The sequence below is a fragment of the Pogona vitticeps genome, chromosome 4, assembly GCF_051106095.1.
Source record: "Pogona vitticeps strain Pit_001003342236 chromosome 4, PviZW2.1, whole genome shotgun sequence".
Classification (NCBI taxonomy): domain Eukaryota; kingdom Metazoa; phylum Chordata; class Lepidosauria; order Squamata; family Agamidae; genus Pogona; species Pogona vitticeps.
Genome location: NC_135786.1, coordinates 87,810,422 through 87,827,892, shown reverse-complemented (window position 1 = coordinate 87,827,892; position 17,471 = coordinate 87,810,422). Strand labels below are relative to the sequence as shown.

General features: G+C 43.0%; 1 protein-coding gene across 4 annotated transcripts in view; it reads left to right on the top strand.

Moving 5' to 3' along the window:
* The window catches only part of DDAH1 (dimethylarginine dimethylaminohydrolase 1), a 165,255-nt gene that overhangs the window by 64,162 nt on the left and 83,622 nt on the right, over nucleotides 1–17,471 (top strand). Inside the window, exon 1 of one of the 4 annotated variants that reach the window (XM_020795036.3) lies at nucleotides 11,128–11,570. The exons of 2 other annotated variants lie outside the window; for them this stretch is intronic. In XM_020795036.3, the coding sequence (XP_020650695.2) occupies nucleotides 11,265–11,570 (306 nt within the window). In that variant the 5' untranslated portion in view covers nucleotides 11,128–11,264. Of the gene's footprint in view, nucleotides 1–11,127; nucleotides 11,571–11,677; nucleotides 11,815–17,471 lie in introns of those variants that run through there. One more of the 4 variants, XM_078392199.1, reaches the window with a different exon arrangement.

Below are 17,471 nucleotides of genomic sequence, written 5' to 3'. Positions count from 1 at the left end.
CCAGTGTCATCTGTTTCCTGGCAATCACACAGCACATGAGAAAATGCACTCTGGCTTGACCCCTGATCCGTGCCCAAGCTGGTCCAGCTGTAGGGCTTCCACTTTTTTGCAGCCAAGGCTGGAGCAATTCCCCAGCAGATGAAAGCGTCGCTTTAAGAGAGATCACTCCCATTAAAATGACCATTGCTATATGATTACAGTATTTGTAGGCCTTTGCAGTTTGTCTAATGTCACCCTCAGTTGTTGGATAGCAGTACCTATGTCCTTTTCTAGCTGGCTTCATCCCACATTTTCTCCTTAGCACTCCTTACTGCTTTCTTCTTCTTGTCACAATGAGCTATCATTTCTGCTTCTTAATTCCCTATCAGTATCATTCTCTTCCCTTTACTTCTTTCCATCTTTAGTTCTGTTCACTCTCTAATCCAAAGGCAAGGATAGATGGGTGGGTGACAAAGATGTCACATATTCTTGCCATTGGATTGTGTGCAAGAACCATATGGCATCTCTCTCTCTCTCTCTCTCTGTATGTGTGAGTGAGTGAGTGAGTGAGTGAGTGAGTGTTTTCTTCTTCTTTCTTTCTTGATCCTGGACTCTGAATCTTTCTTCATCAGCTACATTGGAAAATGCACAAGAAGATTGGGCATTGACTGCTGATGTCAAAGCAATCCAAGAAGGAGGGGGAAAAAGAACACAGGTCAGAAGGAGCTGGAGATCTACTGTCCTGCTAATGTCACAGCAACTACAAGCTCTGCATCAGAGCTTGGAAAAGTTACTTTTAAAAACTACAATACCTAGGATCTCTCAGCCAGCATGACCAATGGAGGATTCTGGGAGCTGTGGTCCAAATAGACAAGCTCTCCCATGCCTGAAATATTTTTCTTTATTGTTCAAGCATTTCCAATTTTGGATGTTGTTCTTTTCAAGTTCCTGTTAGTAGGGTTTTCCAGTGCAACTCCAAATGAGTTTCTGTGGCTGGGCAGGGATTTGAATCCAGGTCTCCTCTAGTCCTTCCTCCTGTCTGCAACCCTACACTAGCTCTCCCATGAAATGGAACACCCATATTGGGAATGAAGGTGGAATGATACAGTATTGATAAACTGGTGTTGTACCTGAGCAGATTGCTCCATTCACAGTGCTCAATTTTATTTCAAAAGGCTTTGCCAGACATTTTAAGGCAAGGAGGTTTAATAGGTGCACAGGTATTCAAGACACTCCCCTCTTCTTCACTGATATTTTAGATCAACGTATTAAATTGTATTGACATAACATGCCACAAAACTCTAGTACAAAAGCTTCATGCGGCCAACCAAATATGGCCATATAGAACTATCCACAAGTTTGGGATTGTTGCCTTGCCTAGTTAGTCTTCACTGTGCTGCAAGGTGTTTTTTTGTTTTGTTTTATTTTGTTTTGTTTTTTGTGCAGCTGCCTTGCATTTTTATCTAACAGGCCATGAGAATTTAGTGAACATTCTGTTAGAAAGAATGTCCAGGTACCCATGTGGTGGCTTCAAAGAATCCTGTTTCACTTGTATTTTTAATCATGCTCAGTCCAGCACTTGGAAACTTCACTTGGCCTCTGTTTTCAGAAATTTGAGAAAGGGGGGACTCCCAGTTGGTTTAAAAAAAACCTCTCTCTAGGAAAAAAAGGTATGTTGTGAGAAGACAAGACTCATTGGAAAAAACATAATGCTGCAGAAAGTGGAAAGCAGCAGGAGAAGAGGAAGACTGAATATGAAATGGATTGACTCTACAAGAGAAGCCATATCCTTGCGTTTGCAAGACCTGAGCATAGCAGTTAATGACTGAAACTTTTGGAGGTCTCTAATTCATCAGTTTGCCATAACTTGGAAGCTACTTGATGGCACATAATAGTATAACTTGGGGGGTGGGGTTCATTGTAAAAAAAGGACAACAAACTCCCTACACTTTACAAAAAAATACATTCAGTTGAGGATTGCATTATTATTTTTAAGCTTCACTCCATGCAAATATTACTACAACTGTGACTGATTACTCACTAGGCCATCAAAATGTGGAGCTCCTTGCAAGCCATAAATGCCTTTTCAACAGATCTATTTTCTTCTGCAATGTCTAAATAATTGGAGTCCTCCCTTTTTTCTTGTATTCTTTTTTTACATGGAGCAAGAATTGTTGTTTGTATTTTACTCTCTCCCGGGGCAAAATTTTGCTTCAAAATGGAAAAGATAAATCCCCCTCACCTTGATTACAAAGTATCTGTAGAATCTCATATATTAAATTCTGTGGTTTTTCAACCACATAGACGAAGAAATGTTCCACACTATGAAAAGCAATCTTCCATGCCTATCCTTGGAGGCATCATTAAGAAAGAACATTTGAAAGATGATGGTGCTGAAAACAGATGGCATCATTATCATTGGATGTGAATTTCTTCCCTTGTGTTCCATTTGAGTAAGTCTATCTGTGCATGTGTCCCCCTCTCCCATCTACGTAGTTATTTTTGCTGCAATTAGTAACATTTTACAACTACAGTACAGCAGAATCTTTCTGCATGAGAACCTATGTTTAAATATTGAAAAATTTGTAAGAACATTAGTTGATATTTCTTGTCAGTAATAGTTTGGGTCTCATTTTACCTTTAAAAGTTGGCATAAAGGGGATAAGTGCAAGTTGGTGTTGGGAGATAGTTCCATTTCCCTTATTAATAAGGGAGATAGAACTATGTACTTTCAGAAATTCCACATGCAACATTCCATTAGAAGTAGTTAAATAGCTGTACACAGATATGAAGGTACTGTTGCCATTATTTCCAGAACAGTTTGTTCAAAGTGGTACAGAAGTCATGAGTGTGTTATGTGCCGTCAAGTCGGAATGGACTTACAGTGATGTCAGCAGGGCTTTCAAGGTGAAATGTTTAAGGAATGGTTGTACCAGTTCCACTTCCCTTGTGAGTTTCCATGTCTAAGCAGGGATTCAAATGCTGTTCTCCAGAGCCCTAGTTTGTCACTCTATCCACTATACCATATTGGTAATCCGAGAAATCATAATAATACCAATAATGTTATGAGCCTGAATACAGTTGCTAATCTCATAAATAGCTGGTATCAACAGACAAACCCAACAGATCAATTGCAGAAGGGCATGTCAGCATTAGTAACAATTGGGAAATTCCAACTACAGTATAGTAGACTCATGGAATTAATGGACTTCCATATGTAATAACTCACTTTAGCAATTGATTCAGTTCTTCTCTAATTGGGACTAGTGACACGCAGTGTTAGCAGCATGAGTCCGTTCACTTCTACTGCAAAATCGCTTTGTTGTTTAGTCATTAAGTCGTGTCCAACTCTTCATGACCCCATGGACCAAAGCATGCCAGGCCCTCCTTTCTCCCACTGCCTCCTAGAGTTGGGTAAAATTCATGTTGGTAGCTTTGATGACACTGTCCAACCATCTCATCCTCTGTCGTCCCCTTCTCCTCTTGCCTTCACACTTTCCCAACATCAGGGTCTCAGCAAAATCTCTACATTACCTCAAATGAAAAAAAAAGTTGAATTGCTTGGTGACCTGTCCGGAGTTGGCCCGGGTGATAGGCCTCCCCCTAGTTTTACCCCGGACCAATTTGCAGCATTTTTTAAATCTAAAGTGGAGGCCATCCGCCGGGATCTCGCTCCTTTTTTGAATACAGTGAGTCGAGTTGAGATGTCCAGCGCTCCGTCTTGCCCGGTGTCTTTTGACTCCTTTCAGCCTGTATCGCCCGACACTGTCGCCAGGACGCTTGATCGCTGTCGTGCCACCACCTCCTCTTTGGACCCCTGCCCGGCCTGGCTAATCAAGGCAGCTAGGCCCTCAACAACGGAATGGGCTACTGTAATAATTAATGGGTCTTTCCTTGAGGGCAGATTTCCCTCTGCCCTCAAGGAAACACTCATTAGGCCCATAAGAAAGAAACCTAGTTTGGCGGCGGACAAAATTGGCAACTATAGGCCCGTTGCCAATGTTTCTTTCTTAAGCAAGGTAGTCGAGAGGGTAGTGGCCGACCAGCTTCAGGCGTTCCTGGATGATACAGATGCCCTGGATCCATTCCAGTCGGGCTTCAGGCCGCGCCATGGAACAGAAACGGCATTGGTCGCCCTGTGTGATGACCTATTGAGGGAGGCCGACAGGGGCAAAGTGTCTCTGCTGGTCCTCCTCGATATCTCAGCGGCCTTTGATACCATTGACCACGGTATCCTCCTGGGGAGGCTCGCCGAGTTGGGGATAGGTGGCCGGGCTTTTGCCTGGCTCCGTTCCTTCTTGGAGGACCATCCCCAGAGAGTACAGCTTGGGGAGAATGTCTCGGCCCCGTGGAGCCTCAATTGCAGGGTCCCACAGGGATCGATCATCTCCCCAATGCTGTTTAACATCTATATGAGGCCGCTGGGAGGGGTCATCAGGAGATGTGGAGCACAGTGCCATCAATATGCGGATGACACACAGCTCTACATCTCCTTTTTTCCAACTGCAGGAGATGCCGTTCTGTCCCTTCGGCGTTGCCTGGAGGCTGTACTGGAATGGATGCAGGAGAACAGGCTGAGGCTGAACCCGGACAAGACGGAGGTACTGAGGGTGGGCGCCCCCACATCTGGGGATATGGGAAACTCCCTCATTTTTGGGGGGGTGACCCTGCCCGCTAGGGATGGGGTCCGCAGCTTGGGCATCCATCTGGACCCGGCGCTCACTATGGAGACCCAGGTGGCGTCCGTGGTCCGTTCCGCTTTTTTCCATCTTAGGCGGATAGCCCAGCTGCAGCCCTACCTTGATGTGGGGTCTCTCACCACTCTGGTGCATGCGCTTGTAGTGTCAAGATTAGACCACTGTAATGCGCTCTACGTGGGGCTACCTTTGAGACTGCTGCGGAAACTACAGGTGGTGCAGAATGCGGCGGCCAGACTACTCAGTGGACTGAGAAGATACCAACATATCTCACCCACTCTGGCCGCATTGCATTGGCTGCCCATCCGATTCCGCATCGATTTCAAAGTGTTAATGCTTACTTATAAAGCCCTAAACGGTTTAGGACCTCGATACTTGGCGGAACGCCTTCTCCCACCAAGATCTACCCGTGTCACTCGCGCAAGCCAGGAGGTGAGGCTGAGGAGCCTAACGCCGAGAGAGGCCCGAAAGGAAAAGACCAGAAATCGGGCCTTCTCGGCGGTGGCTCCTCGCCTTTGGAACAACTTACCCCCTGAGATTCGCGCGGCTCCCTCGCTGGGCATTTTTAAGAAACAACTAAAAACACTGATGTATAGGCAGGCCTTCCCAACAGAAAACCCTTGACGATCTTTTTCTTTTATTTTGTTCTCTATCTTCATCTATGTTTTAGCTGTAATGTCTTAAAATTACATTGTTGTTTTTATTGTAAGCCGCCTAGAGTGGTCTAATACGATCAGATAGGCGGGATAGAAATTAAATAAATAAATAAATAAATAAATAAATAAATAAATAAATAAATAAATTGGTGTTTTAACAGGGTAGCCAAGACTTGTTTATTTTGGTCTTTTTTGTTTGTTTGTTTGTTTGTGAAGTTATGAAGAGGGATCTAAGTGCCCACATAACAGAGCTGGAGGAGAATTTCAATGGGTTTTAAAAGTGTTATTTTGAAGGAAAAGAAAAGTGAATCATTTGTATTCATGGGGATATATGGGAATGGCCCACTAAAGTCAGAAATCAAAGGAGGATAAGGTTCTTTCACTAGGACTGCTTGTGTTGTGCAGATCCCTGCAGTCCACAAATATCTCATATCTTCTTCTCCCTCCCTCCTTCTCATTTCTTATCCCACTCCTTTCCAAAAGAGTTCTAGTCTAAAGCCAACAAAAGACCACCTATACTCAGACCTATTTATGCAAAAATAACCATTATAAAGGTAACTGAAACATTCGTTTGGACCGGTATTCAAATATAGTAGACACCTGTGTATAAAACAGCTCTTGTGTGAAATAAATGGGGGAACATTGTTATAGGAAAAACATGGCTACATACTATGAACATATTTAGAACTGACTCTTACAAAGAACCCTGGATTAAAACATATTAACAGATAAGTAAGTCCAATTATTTTTACTCTGGAAGCAAAACAAGCTTTAACAAAATAATCAGTCAAGTTAATAGAACTACACTTAAATCTGATTAATTGGCAATACTCATTTATGTCAACAAACTCCACTGATTCTTGTGGTTTTACTCAGTTGGAAATAATAATCGGACTTAGCCCTATGTATATAGTCATATCAGGAAACCTGAAAATGGTTTTCAACTGCATTTTGAACATATTGATATGCCACATGTTTCATTTCACAACAGAAGTACTGTATGCCATTGGCCATCTTACCTAATCCCAATGAGGCACAGTTAACATGACTTATGGTTAATTTCAAACAAGTAAACATCAAACCATAGTTTCTCAAGCTGAGTTGTTTAATGGATGTCCACCACAGTTCAAGATGACACGATTAACTATAAGCAAAAGTGAACAGGCAGGAATGTTCAAGTTCAGGACAAAGCTAGTATTGTTCATGTCTAACTAAACAAGCTTCCCCAACCTGCTGTCCTCTAGCTGTCTTAGACTATAATTGCCATGAGCCTTAGTCAATACGGCAAGTGTTAAGTGATGATAGCACCAGTGGTGCAAATCCTGTGAAGGGCAGCAGTTTGGAGAAATCTGTGCTAACCCATAGTTTATCATGATGTACTATTTTAGCATGTCTCAGCTTAACCTAGCTCATAGAGTTCCATAAGAATTATGTTAAATAACCCAGGTGCACCAACATGAATTCCTCAGCCCAGGAGGTCTTGTGTATGGCCACGCTGATCAAGGAACAAAAGTTTTCTTTTGGCGGCTGTGCAGTTATGGAATTTCAAAACTGAGGTTGTAATTCTGCTTTTCTTAGTACTGGTTGCTGTTGTCTTGACTATAGTTGTAGGCAGTGGTGGTTAGTCTGTTGGACATTGTCCCTCCACTTAGGTGTCCCAAGCTATCCCACTCTTATCTGTCTGCTTACCATAGCCAGAGGGTGTTTTCCACCTGTGTGCTCCAAAGAATATTCACTTTGGCCCTTTGCTCTCCTGCCATTCTGGGCTTTGTCAACCTATCTTATGTCCCTTCTACCCCAGTGACTATACTAGGCACTACCTGACACTTTTTAGCAGAAGCCGTATTGCTATGCTACCTAAAAGGCATAATGTTTGTAGGCCAATTGCCCCAGGTTAAGAAATCTCCATAGATATTGTCTGTTGTGTACTGACACACACAACTTGGTATGTAACAGATAATTTCTATAAAGATTTCTTATCTTAAGGCAACACAGCTCTAAAGTCATCCCTTTTGTGTGGGAATTCAACAGGATTTCAGCCATTGCTGAGCCATAGCACACTGCAGAATGAAGTAGGATATACATATTTTAGGTAAATAATAACATAGCTCTGATTCCACCTCTTACCAAGTGACCAAATCCAACTCATACTGACCGCTAGACATTCATATTTGTCATGGCAAGCAAATACAAACAAAGCAGTGTTTCAGAGTTGGCTGGCATAGTGCTTTCAACTAGGTTTTTCCTAACTATGTTTCCTGAAGAAAAGGTTAGATTTACTGTGTAGGGTATTTTACTGGGATTAGTCAGTAGACACTTGCAGGAAATAAATCAACATTTTCCAAGCTGTTCAAAGGAGTAAATATTACCTTTTCCTTATGTGTCAGGTGAAATCTGTTTCATTAAGAGTTGTACCAGAAAGCCAACTGACATTGTCAAGTTGTATTGCGGCTGCAGTGAGAAAGGTTAATTGAGACTCACAAATACTTAGGAAAGAGAGCAAAAATAAAACATTAGGCATTATAGAAAGTTGTGAAAATATTTACCAGGTAGTTAGCAATGACCTAGCTGACAGCTGTATGTCAGTCAACTTGGGGAGTTCAGGGTAACATTATGTTTGTTCATGGGTGTAATGTTCTCTGCTCACCAAATCAAAACAAATATACGTAAAAGCTGGGGTGGGGGTGGGGAAGTGTCACAAGGTAACTGAAATAATCAAGCATTAACACATCTTTTTTTCTGAAGAAAGCCGTAGGATTTGGGACTGATTTTTATTATAGCAAAACAAAGGGAGAAGATAGGGAGGGATAATAAAAACGTAGGAAATTATTAACTCCCATTGAGCAGCTTATCAAGAGAAGTTATTTCCTTTCCTAAAGCACATTAGGACTTCCCCAGTTGTCCAGTTACAGTGGGTTTGATTGCATCGGATTCAAGACAGACAAAAATAGTCAGGGTACACACACACCCCCAAGACATTTTGCTGGCCAAGACAGTGTAGCAGATGCTATTCCCCTGCCATGGAACCCAAATCCAGCCAAGCTGTTTTGGCACATGAGGCAGAAAATCCTTTAAACACCTCTCCCATTTCCTGGCAGTTTAAAAAAAAAATACAGTAATAGCAAATGAAATAAATAAGAATTTTCTGCCTTCTCATAACATTCAAAAACTTCTGCCCGAGGTGACTTCTTTCCTCTGCCTATTGATAGGGCCAGCCATGAAAGAGGTTGTTCACGCGGTGCAGTCATTACATTACCATGTACGCTGTGGAGAATATGCGTGTATGGAAGGGTAGATCCTTCTGATCTAAGCATCCTAGTGCCCTCCCTTAAAGGAAGCAAACAGACAGATATACAGAAGTGTAGGCAAGATGCCTGCAAGCATAGGTCCATAGAGTTCAGAAGATGGTTGGCATCCTCATGGGGTGGTACAGAAGAAAACCAACTACAGTATTGTGACATTCTCAACAATTGTGTCCCATTAAAACAATTTCAGATGACAAATCTCTGTCCCCTGGCAGAGAATCTTGTGTGGTATTCGCAAAGGCATAATAGTAAAGCTTGGGAAAGTAACATTTTAGCCAGCACTGGCCATACTGATTGGTGATGACAAAAGTTGCAGTCCAAAAGGATATCATCCCCACTCTGCAATTAGGTAAAAAATATACTGTCAGATTTAGCGTTCACTTAGTTATGTACAGCATGCAGCACCTATAACACTGTGTAAAGAAATTTTTAATCTGTTTTTTTCCTGCCAAGTTAATTTATATTAGCTATAGGAAACTGTATTATTATAATTTATTCAAGGTATTTCTATACTATTTTTCAATAGCGCATTTCACAATATGGGAGCCACACGGAAGGTGGCCCTCTTCAGCATGCTTGTTCGGTGAGCCTCTGAAATTGTTGGTATTTTAAGAGGGCCTCTCCTTAAGATCTTAATGTCCAGACAGGCTCATACTGTAATGAGACAATGAGTCCCTTAAATAGCCAGGCCCCAAACCGACATCTTGAATTGGACTTGATGGGCAATTGGCAACCACGTCAGATCTTTCGGTACTGGATCATATGATCATGATACTGTATACTAATTAGCCACCTAGTTTCGCCATGCTGCACCAATTGAAGATTCTAGGCACCCTTCAAGGGTAGCCCCATGTACAGCACATTGCAGTAATCAAGACATGATGCATGTGTGGCCTTCAGCAAGTTGCACAGTCCCAGGACACCCTCAGAAGAAGGGAACTGTAAACCACTTCTGAGTATACTTTACCTGGAAAATGTCTGAAAAAGGGTCACCATGTTAGAACTGACTTGATGGTTCATGATTATTACTATGGGAAAACTCTTGAAAGGGATGCTGTAAGTGGAAATCGATTTGACAGCATTTGACTATTATTATTGTAGTCCCTACACTATTTGTTATGTGCCATGAAGTTGGAAGTTACTTAGAGCAGCCCTAAAGGGATTTTCAAAGTAAGAGAGATATTTACGGAGTGTTTTTACTAGTTCCACATCCCGAGTGAGCTTCAATGGTTGGGCATGAATTCGAACTCAGGCCTCCCGAATCCTAGTCCATCAATCTGTCCACGATTGCACATTGGGTATCTATTTAATTATCTGTAGTTACCGTATTTTTCGCACCATAAGACACACTTTCCCCCCACAAAACAGGGGGGTGGAAAGTCTGTGCGTCTTATGGAGCGAAGAAAACAGATTATATTTTCCTGTTTTCTTCTCCAAAAAAATTGGTGCGTCTTATGGAAAGGTGCGTGTTATGGAGCGAAATTTGACTCTTTTCAGGGTTTTCTAGGTAGAGAGTACACAGAAGTGGTTTACCATTCCCTTCTTCTGGGGGTATCCTGGGACTGTGCCATCAAATTCCCACCCCTCCCAACTCCACTTATGCAGTAACATAAGCTGCCTTGGGTCCTTTTCGAGGAGAAAGGTGAGGTAAAAACAAACATCCAAGAATGTTGTCAAAATTAATTTCTGAAACATTCTTGACAGTTGGTTCCCTCTCTCTTACCCTTTCCAATATTCACCTCATCTGTTTTCCCACAACTGTTCATTTGAATAGAAGAACAGTTGTTGAGGTGTCCTTTTCATCTACTATATTGGGATAAATATTTATTTTAGTTATCTATTTGTCTAATTAATAGGCTGCCTTTCTCCCAAAAAAGGGACTTGTATACATAAAAAAATAAATATTATACAAGTTTTTAGTACTGTATCCTTACACAGTAAGGAGTCGTCATAGTTTCTAGTCAAACTGTGTTCAGTTCTGGGGCGGATGGATTGGGGTGCGGTGGGGGACACTACTAGTCTGTTCCCAGACTAGGAGGAAGATTGAACCTAAGAGAGTCTTGAAAACTTTAAACAGAATTCTCTGAATTTTGGAATCCCCCCCCCTTCATCGGGTATATGCACTCAGATCTCGTCGGCCACCCATGCCGGTGGTGCAAAGGACTAGTCACTGGGACAGGTGCAGTCGCTTGACCATCTCCAAGGTTGCAAAGGGGTGCACAGGTAACTTGCACCGGAACGTTGCCGGCTTCGACCAATTGAATTCCCTGGCCAGAGGAGCCGGCCAATGGGCGCTCCCTAGAGCGCGGGTCTTCTGCGAGGAAGCCTTCGGTGGTGGTGCGTGGCCAATCCGAAGCGGCTTCGGCTTTCTGCGTGCGCCCACCTCCTCCTGTTCTGAAGCGGGTGGGGCGGCGGGGGGGCGGAGGAGGAGGACGCTTCAGCGGGTGCTGGGAAGAGTGCGAGCGGGGAAGAGGAGGGGAAGCTTGGCAGCTAGCTAGCTGGGGTTTCGGGTGCGCTCGCGGAGCCAGACGAGAAAGGCGGGCGCAGGACCCGGTGGTGCCTTCTCCTGCGCTTGCTTCTGGCTGCCCTTCGTTCCCCTCTTCCTCCTCGCCGCCCTTCTGTCAAACATGGCAGGGCTGAGCAGCTGCATCTCCGGCTTCGGGCGTTGCAGCCACGCGGTGGTGCGGGCTCTGCCCGAGTCCCTGTGCCAGCACGCGCTGAGGCGAGACCAGGCGAAGGAGGTGGACTTCGCGCGCGCCGAGCGCGAGCACCAGCTCTACGTCGGGGTGCTGAAGAGCAAGCTGGGGCTGCAGGTGCTCGAGCTGCCCGCCGACGAGAGCCTGCCCGACTGCGTCTTCGTCGAGGACGTGGCCGTCGTGTGCGAGGAGACGGCTCTCCTCACGCGCCCGGGGGCGCCTAGCAGGAGGAAAGAGGTACCGTGCCCAGCAGCCTGGGTGGAAGGGACGTGGGCGTGGGCGATGTGGGTGAGGAAACCCCCCCCCCAGGGAAGAGAACTTCCCCCGCGGTTCCTCCCATATACAGTGTGTCTGTCTGGTGGGGGAGTGAGTCCCCCCCAACTTCACCCCTCGGCAGAAGGACAGAGGGAGCGGAAAGCAGGTTGGGTGGGTGGGCGGACGGACGGACGGCGGGAAGGAATTTTGGCGACGGCGGCTTCAGGTAGGTGCTGCTTCTGAGGATGCCCAGGCGAAGCGAAGCAGAGGCTCTGCCGCTTCTTTCCAGTGACGTTACCAGAGCCTGAAAGAGGGAGGCCCGGTGCCTGCGAAAGCTGGAAAGGGATGGGGTTTCGGAGCGCGCCTTGCCTAGCCGCCACCAGGCGAGGTGGGGGGGGGATGATCTCCTGAGGGCAGACTTTCTCTGGGTGCGGAGTGCGGTACTACAAGGCGTGGCAGGCTGTGCTAGAAGGAGGGCGGGAGTGTGTGTGCTGCACGGGAAGGGATGATGGGAGGAGATGATGATCATGCTACGAGCCATCGCATTATTTTTCTCTCTCTCCTTCAAACGCGCGCACAGCCCTTGAAACCCGTGCCTTTTTTTCACTACCCATCTTTCAAACCTGTATGTGATAGACAGGCTGGGATGAAAAGAAGTGTTTCTGAACTAGCCTTTCTTGCCCTAGGTCAGTGTTCAGCTGGTGGGATGAGGTGGAAACTGACCCACATGCAGTACTGACAGTTTTAGAACCAATTGAATTTTCTCTGAAATGAACAAACAATCCAGTTCTTTTCTTTTTTTGTTATCCTCACTCTATTTCATAAGGGTTGTGGGTTGTTGTTTTAATATCCTAAAATGTATGCTTCCAGGATGTAGTCAAGGTCCACAGTTCTTTCAAATTAGATCTCAGCAGGTTTCTTTTTAATGAAGTCAGATCCATGGTTGGTGCACACTGCGTTTGGCAGAAATACTGTAATTTTAAAATCTAGGAATTCTTACAAAAGCAAAATGATCATTGTTAGTTTGCCATGGATATTGCCATTTCTCAGAATTCTGAGAAGGCTCTTTGAAAGGCAGGTGGCTGCACCTTTGGAAGGACAGCAGGTGGTACACAAGTCTTATTGAACAGTGTTAACTATAGACGGTTTATCTTTGAGAATATGGTCCACATTCAATTCATTACCCAGCATTTTGTTTTCACTGATCTTGCATTGTACATAACTACGGGGATTTTTCTTTAAGGTGTTTAGTCTAACACTCATAAACGGTAGGTTCTGTGCAGTTTCTTTTTAACAGCATATAGCTTTCTCAGTTCCTCAACAGTTTCTACACTTCTGCCAATTAACATGATAAATTACAGTGAAAGTTAATGCAAGATTACTCAGGAGCACTCCCATTATTTTAAGTACTGTACTTCAGAAGCCTTCAGACACAAAAAGATATAGAAGTGGAATCTAACTATTATTTGCATATGTGCAAATTAATAACTGATGGCCTCCTTAGCCTGTGCAATGATCATCTTAACTCTGCATGTCTTTGAGAAAGTGTTTCTGTTCTCCTAGACTTTTTTTCAATTCACTTATCCATTGTATAGTTACCCATGGTCAAGGAGGAATGATTAAACTATTGCACTTCTGTATTCAATAATTGTCCTGTATAAACACAGACTTTGGTTGATTAACTTGCTGGATAAAAAGACATGTCATAATTCTTCCTTTCCATCCTATCCCCAGAATTATTTTAGATCTTGGATATATATCTCAGTTTCAGAAGCATTAGACTAAATTTTTCATTGCAGGCCATATTTCGTGCTTTGAAGTTTTCTTTTGCTTGCAGTAACATTTTACTAACCTTAATACTTTTCCATTTAAGCCCAAGTTTATTTTGTTCAATCCATTTCAGTGTGCTGATGAACCCATGGACTGTAATTGGTTTCCAGGAAGGAAGATGGCCATGTCAGGAACCACCTCTGAAATTGGTTCAGACAAGCAGGAATGAGTTCAGTGAGCCAGAAAATGAAATAAAAGCAGTCAGCAGAGTCTGATGGGGGAAATGGCTGAAAGAGATTAGCAGCTAAAAAAAACAGCCTATTTAATAATACAACAGAAAAATACAACAAATACAATTGACAGCTAGAATGCCAGTTGCTGGACGCAAGAGGAAGAGTATATTGCCTAAATACAGTCCAGACTATTAAGTGCACATAAAACCAAATGAAATCTTCAGCATTTCACATGTTGGGGAAATATGTCTGTTACTTCAGGAGGATATAATTGGCTCATGACCATAAGAGCATGGGGCACTCCACTCTGAAATGGTGCTGTAAGCCTCCCTCAGTTCAGACCATAGCTACCACTAGTACGATCTGCCGCTTAAGTGCTGGAACATGATAGTGTGGCATAAGAGACTTAATCAGTATGGTTTAAGAAATACATTAAGCTGATAATTGAAGGCTTTTGTGAGCAGAAATACAGAGATCCATACATATCCACAAACAGGTTAGTGGCTACTTCATGTTTCCCTGCTCTAGTCTTGCCTCTTTCCAGTCTCACTCCTCTGCTTCTTAGCATATGTTGTAACCATATGATTCAGGCAGACCAGATGTTGTCTGTTGTCTCTGTGTCAACAGGCAACACCCATCTAAGGTTCCCTTCTTCCGATCACCAGGCACACTGAAAGAGAACAGGAATACAGTGGTGCCTCACTTGACTAGGATAATCCGTTCCAGCAAAATCGCTGTAGAACGAAATTGTCATCAAGCGAAAGTAAAAAACCCATTGAAATGCATTGAAAACCGGTTCAATGCGTTCCAATGGGCGAAATACCTCAGTGTCCAGCGAAGATCCTCCATAGGGCGGCCATTTTCCGGTGCCTGTATAGCGAGGAATCTGTCCTAAAACACAGCGGGGAGCCATTTTGCACAGCAGGTGGCCATTTTGAAAACCCGACAATCAGCTGTTTTGATCATCGTTAAGGGAAAAATCGGTTCCTGAAGCAGGGAACCAATCGTCGTTAAACAAAAAAACCCATACAAACATCATTTTGCGATCGCTATAGCGATCGCAAAATACTCATCGTTAAGCGATTTCCTCGTCTAATGAGGTAATCGTCAAGCAGGGCACCACTGTATATATGGAAACACTGAGGCTCAATTATAGCTAAAATCCTGTTGCTTAGCACAGTAAATTCCTCTAGAGTAAATTAATTAAAACTGGGGATCTGGTGAGTCACCTGTGGAAGTTCCATTGATTCATATGTGCCCACTCTAACTGCACCTTACTTTAGTAAATTGCAGTTGGAGTTGACTCATTCAATCCTCATTGATATAATGGGCCTGCCCTAGTGTGTTTTATTATCAGACACAATAAAACCAACATTTTCATGTGTTTCAGTTAAAGTGAGTTATTTGTCAGTTGCAGAGTATTTAATTACAGTGGTGCCTCGCAAGATGAGTGCTCCGTTTAACAACTAATCCACATTACGACGAGGTTTTTGCGATCAAAACAGCTGATTGTCGGGTTTTCAAAATGGCCGCTGGGTGCTCAAAATGGCTCCCCGCTGTGTTTAGGAGCCTTTTTTCGCTTCACAGGCACCCGAAAATGGCCACCCCTATGGAGGATCTTCGCTGGATGGTGAGTTCTTAGCCAATTGGAACACATTAACCAGATTTTAATGCGTTTCAATGGCTTTTTTATTTTCGCTTTACGATGTTTTCGTTCTACAGCGATTTCGCTGGAACGAATTAACGTCGTAATGCGAGGCACCACTGTATATTCTCAATAAGAGGAGGAGTAAATATTTGTAGGCCATATCACAATGAGTTCACATGTTGTAGTTCTTTTTTTCTCTCATGATCAGGATGGAAAAGGGTCAGAAAGAGGTGAAGAAACAGTGATAGCTGGAGAGGGTGAAGAGGCATATGCTTGTCATTCTAATTGTTTTATCTTAATCTGTATCAGTTTGCAAAACATGATTATATAAGTGGTCCATTTATTTTTTTTCTTCTGTTAATTATAACTAATTGGCAACAAATAATTATTGTTTGTTTATTTAATTTTATAACCTATCTTTCTCTGAATGAGAACTAGTTACACTTGGGTGAGTAACATTTAGGTAAATAACAGCCTAGTTTCATTTCATCAAGGAATGTGTGATGTGTATATCATTTCCCAGTACATAATTTAGAAAACTGCTGTCTTGTTCATACATGGGGTAGCATAGAAAAAGTATTGAGCTTAGGTTTAATAATTTGGCTTCTGTGGCATTTGGTATAAATATTACATATCAATAGTGTAGAAGAGTAAATAAGACTTAATGCCAAACTCTGCATTTAAATGCTGTAGCTGCACTAATCAGAGCAAGTACAAAATTCACTCTTCTGTGGTCAGTCTAGGTAACAAACAACTATTAAGAGTCTCCTTCCTTCATTTCTTGTACAATGGAAGCTAAAATGATTTCCTTGCATGCCTAAAGGATATTGCATGCCTGATATTTAATAAACAGGTGTAAGTGTGTAAGTGACTGATTTGTTACTGTGGGATCTTTTTGTTCACAAACTGTTGTTCATGTTGAAAATTTTAAGATACACTAGGCTTTCACTAAACCTGCCTGGCAAAGGACATCTCTTTGATATTTTACTTAAAAAATGTTCCCTCTGCTATTCTGTGTGTCAGAAATGAGATAAGGAAGGAGGTGATAAATAATTAACTCAAAACACTGAACTACATCTAAAGAGATAGGGAGTTAATTAGGGACAAAAATTACATAAAGGCATACATCAGATTCAAAATATAACAAGCTTGGGTAGCGGAGGATACTCTTTTAAAGACTAACTTTTTGGTATGATCGCAATGTAATAAATCTGCTGACTGAAAGCATGATGGTCAGGACATTAGCTAGTGTAATGGACTTCAACCTAGAAGGTCTTGGCTCAAATTTCATTTTATTAAGCATTATTTTAGAGCAGGGAGACTTGCCAGAATTACTGTCCCCACTTTACTTTCTGATCTGTGAAAATGCTGACAACAATAACTTGCTTTGCATTTGTAGAATCTACGAAGAAGGCTGTCCAGAGGTGTGTTGAATGTCTGTTCTTGTTTGCGGTGAAACCACACAGTGGACTCACCTGTATTTCCTAAAGCTGCGCTCAGACAGTATTTCTGTATATGTGAGAGAGGGGTGAATGGTGCTAAGGTTGCATTTACTCAGTGGTGAATGGTGCTAAGGTTGCATTTACTCAGTGGAACATTTCAGGTGGAACCCAATTGTCTGGAAGGTTGAAGCCCTATTTGACTGTACAAAAAAGGCTTGATTTGAGCAGGGACAGATCTCTAGCCCTGCCTTCTGCCCTTTGCTACCTCCATATAAAAATAGTGCGAGGAGGAGACTATCCACTACACATTGAGCTTCCCCAGGTGTGATTGGGGACCCTGATTTGTAGGATCCCCTTGGAAGGATTCTATGTGTAGGAGCAGCTTTCCTCCTCATATTCTGACAGGCAATGGGCAGGGCTAGAAGTCTTTCCCTGGTCATGCTTTAAAATTAACCCCTTTTGCATGCCTGAATAGGGTTAGCAGTGAAAACCATTTTTGAGCAGAGTAGTGGTGGTGTTCTTTGGGAAAGTGGGAATGTGTTTATCTGGAGAACTTTGTACACAATGCTTTGTGAACGATAACAGGCTGAAGCTGTGTAACTGAATCAGTTGTAAGTCACATTGCGTATCTACACTTATTATCTACACAGCCTTCGAGAATACATATCTACACTACTTAATTAAATTGATTTAATCCTCAGCCACTCAGTGTATCATGAGACCTCTTGTTTAGAAGCATACACTTTAGCTTTCAGACCAGGATTCTAAGTCCCTCATCAAATGGCAAATC